The sequence below is a fragment of the Lipophrys pholis genome (assembly GCF_963383615.2).
Source record: "Lipophrys pholis genome assembly, chromosome: 21".
Taxonomy (NCBI): domain Eukaryota; kingdom Metazoa; phylum Chordata; class Actinopteri; order Blenniiformes; family Blenniidae; genus Lipophrys; species Lipophrys pholis.
Genome location: NC_137649.1, coordinates 15470836 through 15486030, shown reverse-complemented (window position 1 = coordinate 15486030; position 15195 = coordinate 15470836). Strand labels below are relative to the sequence as shown.

At 40.9% G+C, this 15195-nt stretch overlaps 1 protein-coding gene across 1 annotated transcript in view; it reads right to left on the bottom strand.

Annotated features, from left to right (window-relative positions):
- Window positions 1-15195, bottom strand: part of ezrb (ezrin b) — a 37299-nt gene that overhangs the window by 2979 nt on the left and 19125 nt on the right. Inside the window, exons 4-12 of the mRNA XM_080491394.1 lie at window positions 14890-14985; window positions 12249-12523; window positions 11675-11758; window positions 11441-11587; window positions 7191-7287; window positions 6503-6666; window positions 3655-3785; window positions 2096-2256; window positions 305-397 (exon numbers count right to left, since the gene is read on the bottom strand). Coding sequence (XP_080347520.1) covers window positions 305-397; window positions 2096-2256; window positions 3655-3785; window positions 6503-6666; window positions 7191-7287; window positions 11441-11587; window positions 11675-11758; window positions 12249-12523; window positions 14890-14985 — 1248 coding nt within the window. The remainder of the gene's footprint in view (window positions 1-304; window positions 398-2095; window positions 2257-3654; window positions 3786-6502; window positions 6667-7190; window positions 7288-11440; window positions 11588-11674; window positions 11759-12248; window positions 12524-14889; window positions 14986-15195) is intronic.

Genomic DNA, 15195 nt, shown 5'->3' with positions numbered 1-15195 from the left:
CTCATTGAGCTAACAGTACTCATTCCCCACAGTACTTTGTTGTTTGTAAAGGCATGATGTGTGTAATTTTGATCGCATCAGACAAAATCTTCAGTGTGATTTATGTGCTTTCTTGTGTTGACAAGGATGTATGTGATATTGGAAGTATAGAAGTAAAAACTGAAAATATTCTCTATCAAAACAACATCGGCCGGGTGGGAAGTCTGAAATCGAGCTACATTGCCGCACTTGACTGTGGTAAAAATTTCCCAGGGGAGAGAAATAACAGATTGCGCTTCAGTCCGCTGCCAGTCGAAGCTCTCACCTTGAGCTGCCATGTGCTGGCCTCCTCCTCCTTGCGCTTCCTGGACTCCTCCAGCAGGCTGATCTTGGCGGACTGCTCTGCCAGCTCCGCAGCCTACAAAAGCAAGAAAAAACAGCTATTTAATAGAGACACAAGAACACATGAGGCCACTTCCTGGCATCTAAACGTCAAAGAACAGAAGACTGGCGTCATTTGGTGAACTTAAATTCACTCTCCGTTCCTTTGAATCACTGGTTAAAAACTGCAGCGACTAAAAGGAGTAAAGCTACAAGTGTATTTAGCTCCACTTTCTACAAGAAATAGGTTTATATGATGGTCAGGTTTAGTGATTGTGTGAGGTTCAAGTATGTAAATGCACAATTATTTAGCTTCTCTTTAAAGGTGCCAGACCTCCTTAAGAAAAATGAACTTTTAAACCTGCAGAAAACAGTCAGAGTTGCTGGACGACTCCTCCAGTTTGTTCACCTCTGTTAACGTCAGCGTGACTCACGTGTGCAGCGTTGTCATGTGACCAAAGTTACACAATAACACAAACTGACCAATCAAGTAAGCAGCAGACCAGCAACTCCCAGGTAATACCAGGCACGGTTATCGTTTTTGTCAATGCAGTTTTAGTGCCTTCAAAATAAGACGAGAACAGGCTCTTTGAGCTGCAGCTGAGCCGAATATTGCAAAAACGGGAAAACAACTAAATGAACATATATTGTTTGGAGTATGTGATCTCTGTGGATGACTGTGTGCATTTTGCTTTGGTCCAGCACCAGAATCTACTATTTATAAGAGATGCACAGTAACAAACATTCACTTAAATAATTAATTTAAACTTTATTTAATGAAAATAAAATAATTTTTTAATGTTAAAGGTGCAGTCTGTAAAATTCAAATAAAGCTCAAGTTGTGCATTAGATGGCAGTAGTGAGTCAGCTTGTCTTTTATCAAGCTCTTTTAAAATAACTTTAAGTTAATAGTTACAAACAGTTCCAGCCTCTGTTGTTCACTTTGCAGTCCACCCATTGCTCTTGTTGGATACTGAAATTTACAAGATACTAGCTGGTTAACATGCTATTATTAGTTTTGATTAGTTTGTTACGGGTAAATATGTGTCAGTTTAATAACATATTGGCTTTAAAACAGCTTTCAGGGGCACATTATTCTTTAAAAATAAGGTTTGACTGTTTACTGGAAAGGCGTCAGGGTCCTTGGGGATGTCTTGATTAAATGTGACCGCTCTGTGCCGCCTCTGTGTGTTCTGGTTCTTTCATCCAACATTGTGAACCTCTTTCCTCTGCACCTGTTTCATCCTGCAGCGCAGCACCAAGCCGTGAAATTGTGACGTAAAAAGGTACTCGGCTGGTAAATTCAGGACACTATCATTGTTCAGGGGCTTCTCAACAAGTTAAAGACGCGGCTGGCCCATGCCCTCGGTCACGGTCAGGAGACGCTCCACGGAGACTTAATCCATGGCGTCCTAATGGGGTTTGAGTTTGAAAGAATAAAGGCGTCACAGCAGGCGTCGGCCCAATAAAACTGTCCGGGTGTGTGAACGAGGAGTAGAAACCACAGCTTCAGTGTGAAAAGTGAACGAGCGGTCCTGTGGGTGGTCCGGCGAGGGGGCGGGAGGTGCGAAGTGAAAGAGGTGTGGTCCTGCTGGATGCTACAAAGTGGTTTTGTCCGAGGCTGCTACAGCGACCATTCAAAACATAAAGAAAAGATCGACTGTCCTGCGGAGCAGCAGCCCACCAATGTGTCACTGAAAAACCTGGGAATGTTCTTCCTGGCGGAAACACTGACCAGCTCCTCCTGGCTTTTCTTCTGGCTCTCGGCGTGGCGGGCCAGCTCCTCTTTCTCCAGCAGGGCGGCCTGACGCTCCGCCTCCAGACGTGCCGCCTCCTCCTCAGCTCTCCTCCTCTCCTGCTCCAGAGCCATGGCCCTCTGCTGCTGCTCCTGCAAGTCTGAAATACAGAGAGAGGAAAATAAATAAATAAAACAATCAGAAAGATGAATGGTGAACTTGAAAGACACTTTTCCTGCTGCTCGTGCCAGCTTTTTAAACCATCACATTTATTTTCTGCTTTATCACTGATAACAAACTGAACTATCTTGATCTAATTTGTAGACGGCCAGTAAAGCTCATCCGGTAATAAAAGTTAATTTAGCTGCTTATCCTTTTGTTTTTGGAGTGTGACACCTTAGATCATGGCGCATGACTCAAACGGCCAGGAAAATATCCGATCTGCACAAGGTTGTAAAATTTTTATTGTTTTCTGAGGAATCAAATAAACACCATGGACTTGTACTGAAGGCAGTTTAGTCCTAAAGCATTTAAATTATTTGGTAAATTCAGCTTCTTTTAGTTTTATGACTTTATTCAGACTTTTTAAATCATTTAAACTAATTTTTTATCACTTAATTGTAATAAACAATCATAACTTATCTTTAGAGTTCATTTGCAGATTTTTTTTTTGTCCCTCCTCGTTTGCCAGTATAACACATGTTAAATTCTAATAACTTACATAAAAGGTGCTTTGTAAATAAGGTTTGATTGATTTTTAATGGATTATTGCAGAGATGACACTTTTATGTTATTGTATATGAAGCAACGTGTTCATCTATTGCCTCACTGTATAAGCTTCACCAAGCAAATAATACTTGTTAGGAATCGATTCACCGTTTAATTGATCCTTACAAAACAGTTTCAGTGTCAATAAGTTTATATATGATGCATTTATTATGCACTTTAACAGTTTTGCATCGTTTTACCTTCTGTTTTTCGCCCAATTAAATTGGAAATGACAAAAAAAAAAAAGAAAAGAGCATACAAATCATAATTTAGACACGCAATGTTGTGGAAGAAGTGCAGGCAATGAGAAGTGAAACCTGTTTCAAGCGATTATGAGCAGAAAAGTGTCAAGTGAAACTGTCACCGTGTAAGCCGTATGCTACGTGCATTACTCAAGGTGTGTGATCACCTGGTATGTGAAGCATTTCAAAACAAACACTGCCCATAGTAAAGAGCGAAGTTATGAGCAGGAAACTCGAGCCGAAGTCTGAAGTCACTTCATGTTTTTAGCTTGGAGGGATGCGCCAATAAAAAAAAAAAAAAAAAAAAAGTTTTATAGGCTGATTACGAGTAAGAGTACTTCCTTTGTCTCAAGGGTACATGATACTGCAATTGCAATTCTTGGATTTCTTGCACCGCCTAGCATCAAGACAATCATCGCTTCAATCACTAATATACAATCAGATCACTGACCGAAGTCAGCTTTATATATACTGGAGTGATATTATATTTCTGATTTTGTGCCCTCGGGGTTAAGTGACTGAAAGCCTCCTCCCTCCCCATCCCTCACCTTTCTCCGCCTTCCTGGTCTTCTCCTCGAACTGGTAAAGTCTCATCATCAGCTGCTGCTTCTCATGCTCCATCTGCTCCTTCTCTCTCTCGATGGCCTCCCTCTTCTTCTTCTCATTGTCCAGCTGGGCTCTGCAGATAAGACACAGGCAGCGTGAGCCAACAACAAGAGCTGACATTCTGGAGGTGATACATGTCAGGCACCAACACACACACACACACACACACACACACACACACACACACACACACACACACACACACACACACACACACACACACACACACACACACACACACACACACACACACACACACACACACACACAGATTCACCGCTTGTTCAATTGCAACTGCTTGAAGTCAGCCATATCGCTGCATCAGACTTGGTTACACACTGCATAGTACAACTTCGTGGTAAATATAATTTCTTTCACACGGTAACAGTTTACTTTGTGGTTTGCAACGGTGCGACATCCACCAGCATTTGGCAATATGTCAAGCCTTAATTCCTTTAAAGTTCACTGAGTCAAGTGAACCAAACTCTTCCAAATCGGAAATGTTTTGCAATTATGCAACTTGTAGTTGGCAAATTAGCAAATGTGTAATGCAAATCAAAGGATGCATGATAAAGAATAGAGTCAGGCAGAAAAAAATAACACAACGATGCAGAGTTTGCACGTGTGCAGGAAAATAGCAAGAGCATGACTCTCATTATTATACGTAAATTCATACCACTTTCCTTACTTAGTTTTTTTATCAGTGCAGATTTTAATTTTTTAAATATGTGAAATATGTGAGCGTTCCAGCCTCGTCCTTCCCCAAGGTCACCTTCAACTTTGATTAATCAGCCCCCGGGAATTTTGTCTGTGATCGTATGGTGCTCATGCAAAATTCCTACAGGTGACTTTAATGACTAGTATATCAACTCAAACACCCATTTGTCTTCTTTCTGGTAGTTTTAGAATCTTCTAAATATCATAAACAAACTATGAGAAGTATGCATGCCAAATCCTGTCGGCGGTCACAGGATAGAAATATCAGGGCTCAAGCCAAAACAATAGAGCCCGGGTAAATTAATCAGTAAATAAAACTTCAGCTTCACGTGGTGTGCCACCTGTTGATCCACCCTTGTGCATGTGACAGTATCGGACAGCAGTAAACATCAGCAGCGTTTATCCTCACTATTTCTGGTTGCTATGGTTTTAATAGTTTAATGGTTGGAAAATTTCTGCATAATGACCCACCCTAACTGCAGCTCACGCCTGCTTTCATCAGAAACGGTTAATCATGATGCAGCAACCATCCTGGTATCCTCCTTAAATTTTATTCATGTTTAATCTTTGTTTTGTTTTTTTGTCTTGCACTTGTGTTTGACCTCTTTCAGCTGCTGTGTGTGAACCTGGGCTGTCCCCCCTGCTGTCTGCTCGCCGTTGCGTCACCGTGTTTGAACAGCTGTGCGGGACGGGCGGCGGGCAGACAGCTGTCGCCCCAAGCCGGGGTCAACATCCACTCACTTCCAGCTCATCCAGTGCAGGAAGTGGATGTTCTGGATTTTGAGAAGGAATGTTGTCGGCTCACGGGCGCAGACTGTGTCGGTGAACTCTCTGCCGGATGAGGTAAGAACTGGATCGGTTAGTGATGAAGCTGTTCCAACTCAACTAGGTGGAACTATTTCGGTGCTCAGCCGGCCTTAATCCACCTGTAACTGGGACGTCTGTACAATTGCAGATTTTCCCAAGATACCTTCAACTTTCAGTTACTTTTAGAATTTACTCTGTGTGTCTCGTGCTCAACAATGATAATATTGGTAGTATATTGGATCAAAGCTTTATTTCTCTTCTTTTCTGGTTGTTTTGAACGTTTTCACATATTATAAAGAGGAGTTATATGGGTTAATCTACTCAAAGCAATAATGCAGATTAGGTACAGTCTTAAAGAAACTATTTTTGTTTAAATACAGATTTTTTTTTACATTATGAGCCAGAAGTCATTATTTAAATGTCTGCTAATTTAGTATGGAAAGCAATATAAAAAAAATATTGTTTACTCAGTTTAATATATAAACTAAATAGTTTCACAAATTATTTTGCTTTTAGCTGTGATAATTAAGTAAAAAATATACTTTCAAATTATGAAATTATGAAATATTGTAATAAATTAAGAATTTTCTTTTACAACTGATGTGCTAAAATAAGCAGTAAAACAAAAGAAGGCTTGAAATCGATCAGCGTATGTGTAATAGATCAAATATATTTAAGTCTCACTAATAACACTCAGAGATAAACCTATAAGACTTAAGAAAGAGATAAATATTATCATTATCATGAGCTTTAAGAAAGTTGACGACCAGATGTCAAATAATTTGTTCCTTAAACTCTCGGGATGTGAACTCAAACTAATTTGAACTGTTTTCACACTGAACCTGCAACAATTTTAGTCTGGTATGTTTGTGACTCATCAGTATTATCTGGGTTTAAATGACAAGACACATGTATAATCACATATTTTCAATAAACCTTGCTGAAGCAACAACATAGAGGGGTGTAAAGAACTCAAATTTAGCATTTATTCTTTAATTTTTTTTGGCTGAAGTTGTTGGAAGCACCTGAAATCAGGTGCATATTAGCAGATGAATAAGTGATTGATATTGCAGATAGAGGAAGTAAATTTGGTATAGTGGGTAAATTATGCTGACTTGTATTTTATATGATGGAAGTGTTCAGGAAACATACAGTGGGGACATTAGCAAGGGGGCCCAGTGATGCATTTACCCACTATGTGTGCAAAAAAAAAAACACGGCAGGAACTAAAGTGTGTGACAGGCTGGTGTGAAAACCACAGCGTACCTCTCCATCAGCCTGGCCTGCTTCTCCTCTTTAGCCTGAGCCTTCATCTGCTGCACCTCGATGGTGTCGGGCTTGCGGCGGCGCATGTACAGCTCGTGGTTGCCCATGCACAGCTGCAGGATGCGCTTGTTGATGCGCAGTCTGGGCGCGTAAAACACAAAGTCCTGAAAACAACAACACACAGGCCGAAGAGAAGAATGAGACAGGGACAACAGCACACACACACACACACACACACACACACACACACACACACACACACACACACACACACACACACACACACACACACACACACACACACACACACACACACACACACACAAAAAGCTGATAAAACCTTTTCGCTGTGTCTATTGTGTCAGTCCAGAGAAACCTTTACTTCCAGCAGGGCAGCTCCGCATACGGTAAAAGGTAAAGTCGCCTGAGGCACTGAGATAAGGTTTATACCACTTGCTTTTGTGCGAGCGTTTGCGGTCAATCACGAGCAGCATTGCTCAGGAAACAGCTCCGGCTATTTGCTTTGCTAGATCACACTGGAGATATGTGTCATGGTTCTTCTCTATTACAGAGAAACCTGAAGCTGAAGGTGAAGCCGAAGCCAGGAGCTTAAATACAGAAGATCACCAGACGCTGTCTAATAAGCTTATTAAATCTTAAAAAAGGAGAAATATGTGTTTTTACTTACCGGAGATTTTTTGTCAATTGGCTTGATGATGAACTTTTTGTCGTTGAAGGAAATGTTTCTGATTTCACTCCAGGGGAAGCCAATCTTTGGGGTCAATCTGAAAAAAACACAAAAACATGAACTCATAAGTTAAATTGTCTCATTGCAACAAGCTGAGAACAAAACCATCTCATCAAAAGTCCCTTAAACATCATATGTCTGTTTCCTATGAGCTTCTAACCAGTGAAATTATGTCTCATTTATTATATTTTTGCTAAACAATGTGTGGTCAGTGATCATAGCCCCCTCACACTGTGTTCAGATCCTTCGGTACCACTGCATTAAAAACAGGTATGACTCAAACTGTTTATCATCACGCAACAAGAACGTGACCTGGAAAAAAAATCTATCAATTGTCGTCTCTGAGCCAAAACTCATTGAGAGAAATGAAGTCTGAAGCAAATGAGAGACTGTTCTGTGGTCGGATCAATCAAAATGTGAAAGCAACCGTCCAGCCTGGAACTCTGATGGTCAATCTGAGCTCTCTCAGAAAGACAAAAGTTTCGTTGCACACTTAAAGTAATGTGAAAATTGAACAAATAATTGATTTCAAATACACAAATATTTTACATAACATCAGTCAATGAAGGTTTCTGCCGCCTCAGCAGTGGATTTGGTCTCTTCAGCCTCTTGATAATCAACACTTTGGTCTCAGGATGAATCTCCGGCCTGCTGTCAAGAGGTAACGTTGCAGTTGATGCAAAGGTTTGTGTCCTGGGATTCTTTTTCTACATACCTGAGAATTAGTTCGATCCAATATTTTGTCACAAGTGAAGTTCTAATCTAAGACTGGGTGCATCTTTTGACAAAGCGACAAGACTAGTTTTGCACCAAAACATGATTCCAGAAGCTGTTGTGATCCATAAAAAATGTTTGATTATAAATATATTTGAGGGTCAATGTCTGCCAAAGCGACAAGACTTTTGTCGGGGACTGTATATTAATAATTAGAACTACAATAATAAATCAAAATGAATCGTCAAGTAATTTGGTAGTGAAATCATATCTCTAATCTAAAATCAGAAATGTGAAATATTTCCCCATCCTCTTGACGACTATAAATAGCAATAAATTTAAATGTCTTTTGGTTTCGGGCTGCTTACTTGTTTCACCCGTGTGTATGCGATCAAACCCTTTTAACACTTGGCGGATTAACCGATCATAAAAAAGTAATTCTCAGTTTAGAGATGGGTTTATTACAGTGACACAGAAAACATCCAATAGCTTTAGATCAGTCGACAGCGAACAGACAGCGAACATAGATTACTGAGACCCACTTTTCAGGTACGCGGGATGAATCGGGGGAGTGGCCCGCACGTCTGTTGTGCCAGACAAATTGAACTGGTGCCAATTTCACTCAACACAATCCTGTAAACACGGACAAGCCGATAGTGTTTCAATCTAGAGAAGCAGCCATCCACCTCCCGGCGAAACTGCTGCGAAACCGAACTCCCTGAAATGGAATTTCACTCCAGCTCACATCCTGACACATACATGTGGAATCAAGCAAACAATGTGCAGGTTATTTTATTATGACGTCCGTTCGAGTTTTACTGCTTGTTCAGCATTTCTTATGAATAAATTAATATACAACCTGCAGAACTGCTAAAAACCGAGCAAGAAAACATGAGAGTTCTAAAGAGACGTTGCGTTTTTCAATCAAAATTTCATTGAAAGAAAAAAACTAACTAGAAATAATCTGAAACATTTAAAGCTGTTTTTGTGTCATTCTCCATCGTTTAAGTTTATACGTGATGAAAATCAAACAGAAAATCTTAGAATTATTCCTAAAAACCTGAGATCCCCCTGAGAGAGAATCCTGAAAATATTCAGCTTGCAGTGACATAAAAACAGATTTAGAAATTAAGGCGGTTTACTACTAATAATAAAAAAAAAACAACCTTCAACTTTCACAATCACAAACTAAAATGAGTGTAATGAAAGTTTTAGCCCTAAGCTGTTGGCAAAGGTTATTTCCATACCTGAAGACATTATATAATAATATATATTTAATAATAAATGCCAATTATACAATCTATTGAGGCTGGAAACCATTTCACACTTTTTAGTTTAAAAGGAAAACCTGATTTGAACGCGCTTTAAGTCCCACTTAAAGATTGTCTACACACTATGATCACTGTGTTTTTACAAGAACAGTGCACCAAATCTGACTTATTGGGTTTACATTCAAAGACCTTCATTAGGGTATTATTTGGATAAATGCATTCATCAGGTGCATTAACTGAGAATAGGAAGCAAACATGATGGTGTTCATGCCACTGTCGGATATCCTAAACAAATAACACCGATCCCAATAATTCGCACCTCCTCTTCTCCCCTATACTCTAATATATCCTTCAATTTATCTTTGTTAATTCAGAAGGTTAGAAGTTACCAGAAATAGTCACTCGCTTGTTAAACTGTTAAGTCTTCAGCAGTGTATTTGGGAAATAAGCGTGCAAAATCATTTTCATCCAATTGATTTTAACTGCATTAACTGCTAATCTTGTTTCAACGGGTCACGGCGGCAGCGTCAGAGTGTGTTTCAAGCAGAAAAGAGTGTCTGTGCTGAGCGTAGCTGCTGCAGCAGCAGGAGCAGAAGGAGTTAAAAACCAGCTCCTCGCTCAAGCCTCGGCTGCAGCGTTGCATTGTGGGCCGGCAGCCCACATTCGAGAGAGACTGTTGTAGGTTGGCCTCACATTCTTAAGTGCCGCAAAGCTTGAAAAACCAGTCCATAGCCATGGTTACAGCACACTTTGCTGATCCCAGAGAGAACACAAAAGACACAGGCCAGGATTCACAGTTTCTTCGCTGCAACGCGTCTCCTCGGACAGAAAACACAAACCACATGAGCACGGGCAGTAATTAAACCACTTAGAGTTAAGATGATAAAGAATCAGCCAGTAAAGGTTCAATTAGAGGCCTCATGGGGCATCTAAACTTTGTCATTACGCCGCCACCAACATGCTGCATTCAGGGCCCCCCCACAGGGCAAACAGTGAGCGAGCAGCCCGGCTCAGTCAGCCGCATTTCAAGTGCAGGGTCAGCGACTGAAAGGCAAGTCACCTGTGGATGAAGTGCTCCTTTAACGCGGCGTACTTCACTCCAGTGAGTCCACAGAGGAGGGCAACGACAGCCAGAGCACAGGACAGAAATCATTCAGCAAAGAGAGTCAATATCCCCAAAACAGAAAACCACCGGACCCTCAAATACATATATATATATATATATATATAGATAGACTAATGAGTAAAGTTAGAGATTTATTTTCAAAGTATAAATGGTGAAATATGTGAATTTGCTCAGTTTGCTTTCACCACAGGTAGACAACTGAGCTTTTGTTTAAAATCTTATGAGATTGAACAAATAAATGTGTTTCATCACTTTGTTGAAGCAGCTCTGTTTAATTACCTTCTGATGGGCTGTTATTATAAGTTAACTCATGCGCTCTACTTGTTGTTGATATCATCAAGTCAATAGCTAATCATACATTCATTTTTTTTATCTTATATTTAGTTTTGTGTTTTTGGCTGCATTTTGGCTCTGTTGTCACTTCCTTTATTGTATTATACCATTTTCCTCTTGAAAACAATATAAGGAGGATTTATCGGGTTAACAAACTTGTAACAACATATGCTGTCTGCAGTTGAAAAGACACATGAGACAGGTTTTTTTAAAGCTTTTATATAATTTGTCAGTGCAAATGGGGGAATTGATTCTATATTTTTATTCTGCATTTAACAGATTTTTTTTCTTAGTTCACTTTGCAGCATAGCAAGGCCATACAGCACCCGGGGAGTTGCTGTGGGGTCAAAGGTCGTGCTCAGAGACACACGGTGTATGCAGTGAGATTCAAACCTGGCAACCTCTGAGAGAACTCACAGGAATCATCCAAAGGACCAAACTAAAACTCACTATTTCACCAAAGTTGTATCACTGCAACTATGCAGCTTTTAAATGTTTACGAGCTCCTAATTTTACAAACTTTAAATTTTACAACGTGCAGACGCAGACCTTCAGCTGTGTGTGTGCATGTGTGTGTGTGTGTGTGTGTGTGTGTGTGTGTGTGTGTGTGTGTGTGTGTGTGTGTGTGTGTGTGTGTGTGTGTGTGTGTGTGTGTGTGTGTGTGTGTGTGTGAGACAGGTTGCAGCCAGTAACGTGTTCAAAACAAGACTGCTCATTCTAAGCGCTCATCAACACTCGCCGCTTACTTGTCATCCCTCTCGTAGATGTTGAGTCCCAGGGCGTCCACTCCCAGCCACAGTTCTGTCCCCTTCTTGTTCTTGATGTCAAAGTAGTTGAGTCCGTACATCTCCAGGTCCTGAGCGATCTTGAGGTACTCCAGCATGGCGTCCTCCCTGCAAGAGCAGACAGGTCAACGATTATTACACCAGCATTATCCTAAGATGTTGTTTTGAAGGCAGGTTTCAGCTCTTTTCACTCACTTCATCATGCCATTGTGCTCCTCGTGCCACACCTGGATCCTCTCCTCCCACTGCTCTTTGGATAACTTGTGCTGCTCCAAGACTCTGCACGCAGAACGAAAACACAGGAAAACAGTCACCAAACAGACGCCAACAACACACCAGACAACATGTTCAGCACGCACCGACCCGTTTCCAACGCAGTGGAAGGAAAAAGCTCAATTTGACATATTTTTGCACGTATTTTACTGCGTATTTAATTCACACACCAAAGAACATCAAGTTTCCGTGCGACTCACGGGTGATTTAGTGGAAGTGACGTAGAGGTGATAACACAATCCGACCTCAAGTGGTGAGCCCGATACGGACAAGTGTAAGAAGTGTGCGTCAGGGCTCGTCACATGTCATCAGATCAGCAGAAATGCATGTTAAGATCAAGTGTGAACGGGCCAATGAAGTGGTCATCTCCAGAAGATGGAATGCATAAATATTTAGATTCAGATAGTATTTCTTCAGAGCTTTGAGTTGCCGTTCCTCTAATTCTGACACATCGCTCCATTTCTCGCCCTGGAGGACGTTCCCGTCCATCGCTCACCTTTGCGTCAGCAGCCGTTCAGACACCAGGTATCCGGGTCGGTGGATTTCCTTGCTGTAGTCTCCGTACTTGGCCTGAACGGCATAGGACGCCAGCAGCACGGCCGTCTCCGGGGGGCAGTAGACCTCGTCGCTCAGGATGCCTTCCTTCACCTGCAGGAAGAAGAGCTTCTGGGTGATCTCCTGGATCAGCTCCTCGGAAACGTCCTCGGGGAAGAACTTGGCCCGAAACTTGAACTGCAGCGGGTTGTCCTTCTTCACGTCCTGAGACGACACCTGCAGAGAAAAGTTTGTGGAGTTTGGATTTGAATCATTATCATTGCCACAATTAAGGGATACATGCACTCACATTCTTATAATTTAATGCCTTTCTTTTTGGCATAAAACCATATTTATGTTTGAGCTGAATGTAAAATTCTTGTCTTACTGGGCTTCCACAAGATCGACAAAACTGGTCACTTGACTTTTGACCAGTTTTAAAATGTTTCTGAGTGGGAAAGACGATTTGTGTAAAACATTAACGAATTGGAAATTATATTCATGCAATTAAAACAATGTGTCATCAGAGCCATAAGTCCATCACTGGTTCATTAATGTGTCACACATCTGTCACACATTCATCTCAGTACCGTCAAAAACACGCAGTAATGCTAAATAAAACTGTCAGATATGAAAGCTTGACGGTTTTCTTGGAAAAAAGGAAACTCATTGTACATTTTGGGACAATCCTACAGCCATATAGATCAACATAAATCCAGTCAATCCAGTTAAAGAGAGTTAAAGAGCGACTATTGTCGGCAGGCAACACAAACACAAAAAAATCATCAAAAAGCAGAACAAACAGAACAAAAAAAGGACGTCATCGCTTTTTCGACAGCTGGAATTTTGTAGATATTGGATGTAAAAAGAGGATGTAGCCTCTCATTTATGTAAAATACACTCTATTAACTGCTGGCTGCGGCGTGTGTTTACACAACGTGGCTCTTCCTCGAATTACAAAACAGGAACAGAGCGGTCTTGATGGAGAGACCGGGGCCGGGAATATTCCAGTCAGAGCTTTGCATTGTGCTGATAGGCTGCAGCGATGTGTCAGCACACACGGCGAACAGCCGGCGCAACGCTATCAGCCCCCCAGTCACACTCGTCTGGGATCAAAACACGCAAAGACCTTTCTTATCATGTCTGACCGAGAAAGAGTCTCCAGTGACTCTTAAAGTCTGTATAGAATATTACAGATTGCGTGACTGTCAGCATCTTAAAGTCAAAAAGTCATTATCACAGAAAAGCTGTTTTGGCATAAACTGAGAAGATTTGGCAAAATCCTCATGGACCAGGAGTGTGGCACCATTTAACCCTTTACTGGGCAGCATTGCTTTTACGTTTCACACTGGGGCTGCATGAGATCAGAAGGTGCGGTGATCTTGTCGAGTTATCGGATAACGGTTTGATTCGCTTAAATAGATGAGCGTTCAGCCACATGTGTGGACCTGAATATGAGAATGAATGCACAGTGCATATATTGTTTTTATATATAGAGTATATTGTGCATGTTGGTATTGCGATAGTATATTTGCAACATATTTTGCAGCCTGTATGCATTTTACATGTAATAAAATCATTTGGAAAGTATAAAAGTTTTGCAAATGTCACTCATTGCACAATTTGGAGCTTTAATATATTTCTCAATGGGACAGATTTAGCATTGGATTTATGATAGAGGTTGTAAATCATATAACATTACTCACAACGTCAGTACAACTGTCCATTCTAATGTGTGATTTACAGGTTGAAAGTATCATTGAGGTGCACTAACGGTGGAAAACCAAACTATTTTTCAAGGATTCAGCACATCATCATCGTGTTTTATGAGACGGACGTTACCATTATTGGTTTGGAAGGAACATGAGTCACCTGCCTAGTAAAGAGTTAAAGGGACATAAACTTTAAAATGGTGTAAGATTTATCAGCAAAAGGCATTGCTGCAAATAATAAATCATGCATCAAAGTCCGTACGTTTTGTATTTATACTTTTTTTTTATATGTAAAAATAAATATAACTTCCATTTCCAATATTATTATACAGAATTGAAAGGATCTATAGAGCTGCAGATTTGTCCAGTCAAACAGAAACTGCGGGTTGCTGCTATTTACTCAGAGTAACAGAGAAAGGCAGCTGTGGTTCACAAAGAGTTCGAGCTCTCGCCCAATAATCCACGTTCATCTGATAACCTGCAGCTCAGAGCCCCTTGAGCACAGACAGAAACCAGGCAGGGCTTCAAATCAGCTGCCATGTCGGAAATGGAGGAGCACAGCATGTGAGGTTACTGTAATATGGTGGCTACTGATTGACTGAAAGGCAAACACTGGAGCTTTTGATTGCATCGTTCCCTTCAAACAATACATTCTTTGGGTATTAGTCAATATCACACCGCAGGGGAAGAGCGTTGCGAAACCTGAGCGGCTGGGTTAAACATGGAGGAATCTAACTCCATTCATAAGTAAAATAACGAAACGAAAAACCTCCAAAACCAGATCGGCACCGTTAAATGAGTGAGAGCGAATTGTAAAACAGTGCAGTTTTACTGCAGTCGATCATGTGTCATTCAAGACAAAGTAATAAACAATTTAAAAGGGGACCTTACCTTTTTGTCAAGTCTTAGCCAGGTGGTGTAACCTTTGGTGTCCATATATTGAAGTCCAAAATACCAGATCTCCCGTAAGCCGATGGTTTTCACCACCTGCACAAGGAAAAGAAGTGTTTGAGCTGCAGCAATTACTTATATGGAGTCATAACCTGCTGGTTATATCAGAAAACCTCAGGTTAAAGTGTGAAAATGTTGTAGGTGCATCATGTATCTGGAACATCAGAGTGTGGGGGATGCCGGTTCAAAATCCCAGCTAAAGAAGAAGCCAATCAGTGAACTGAAATATGGAGGTGATATAAGACT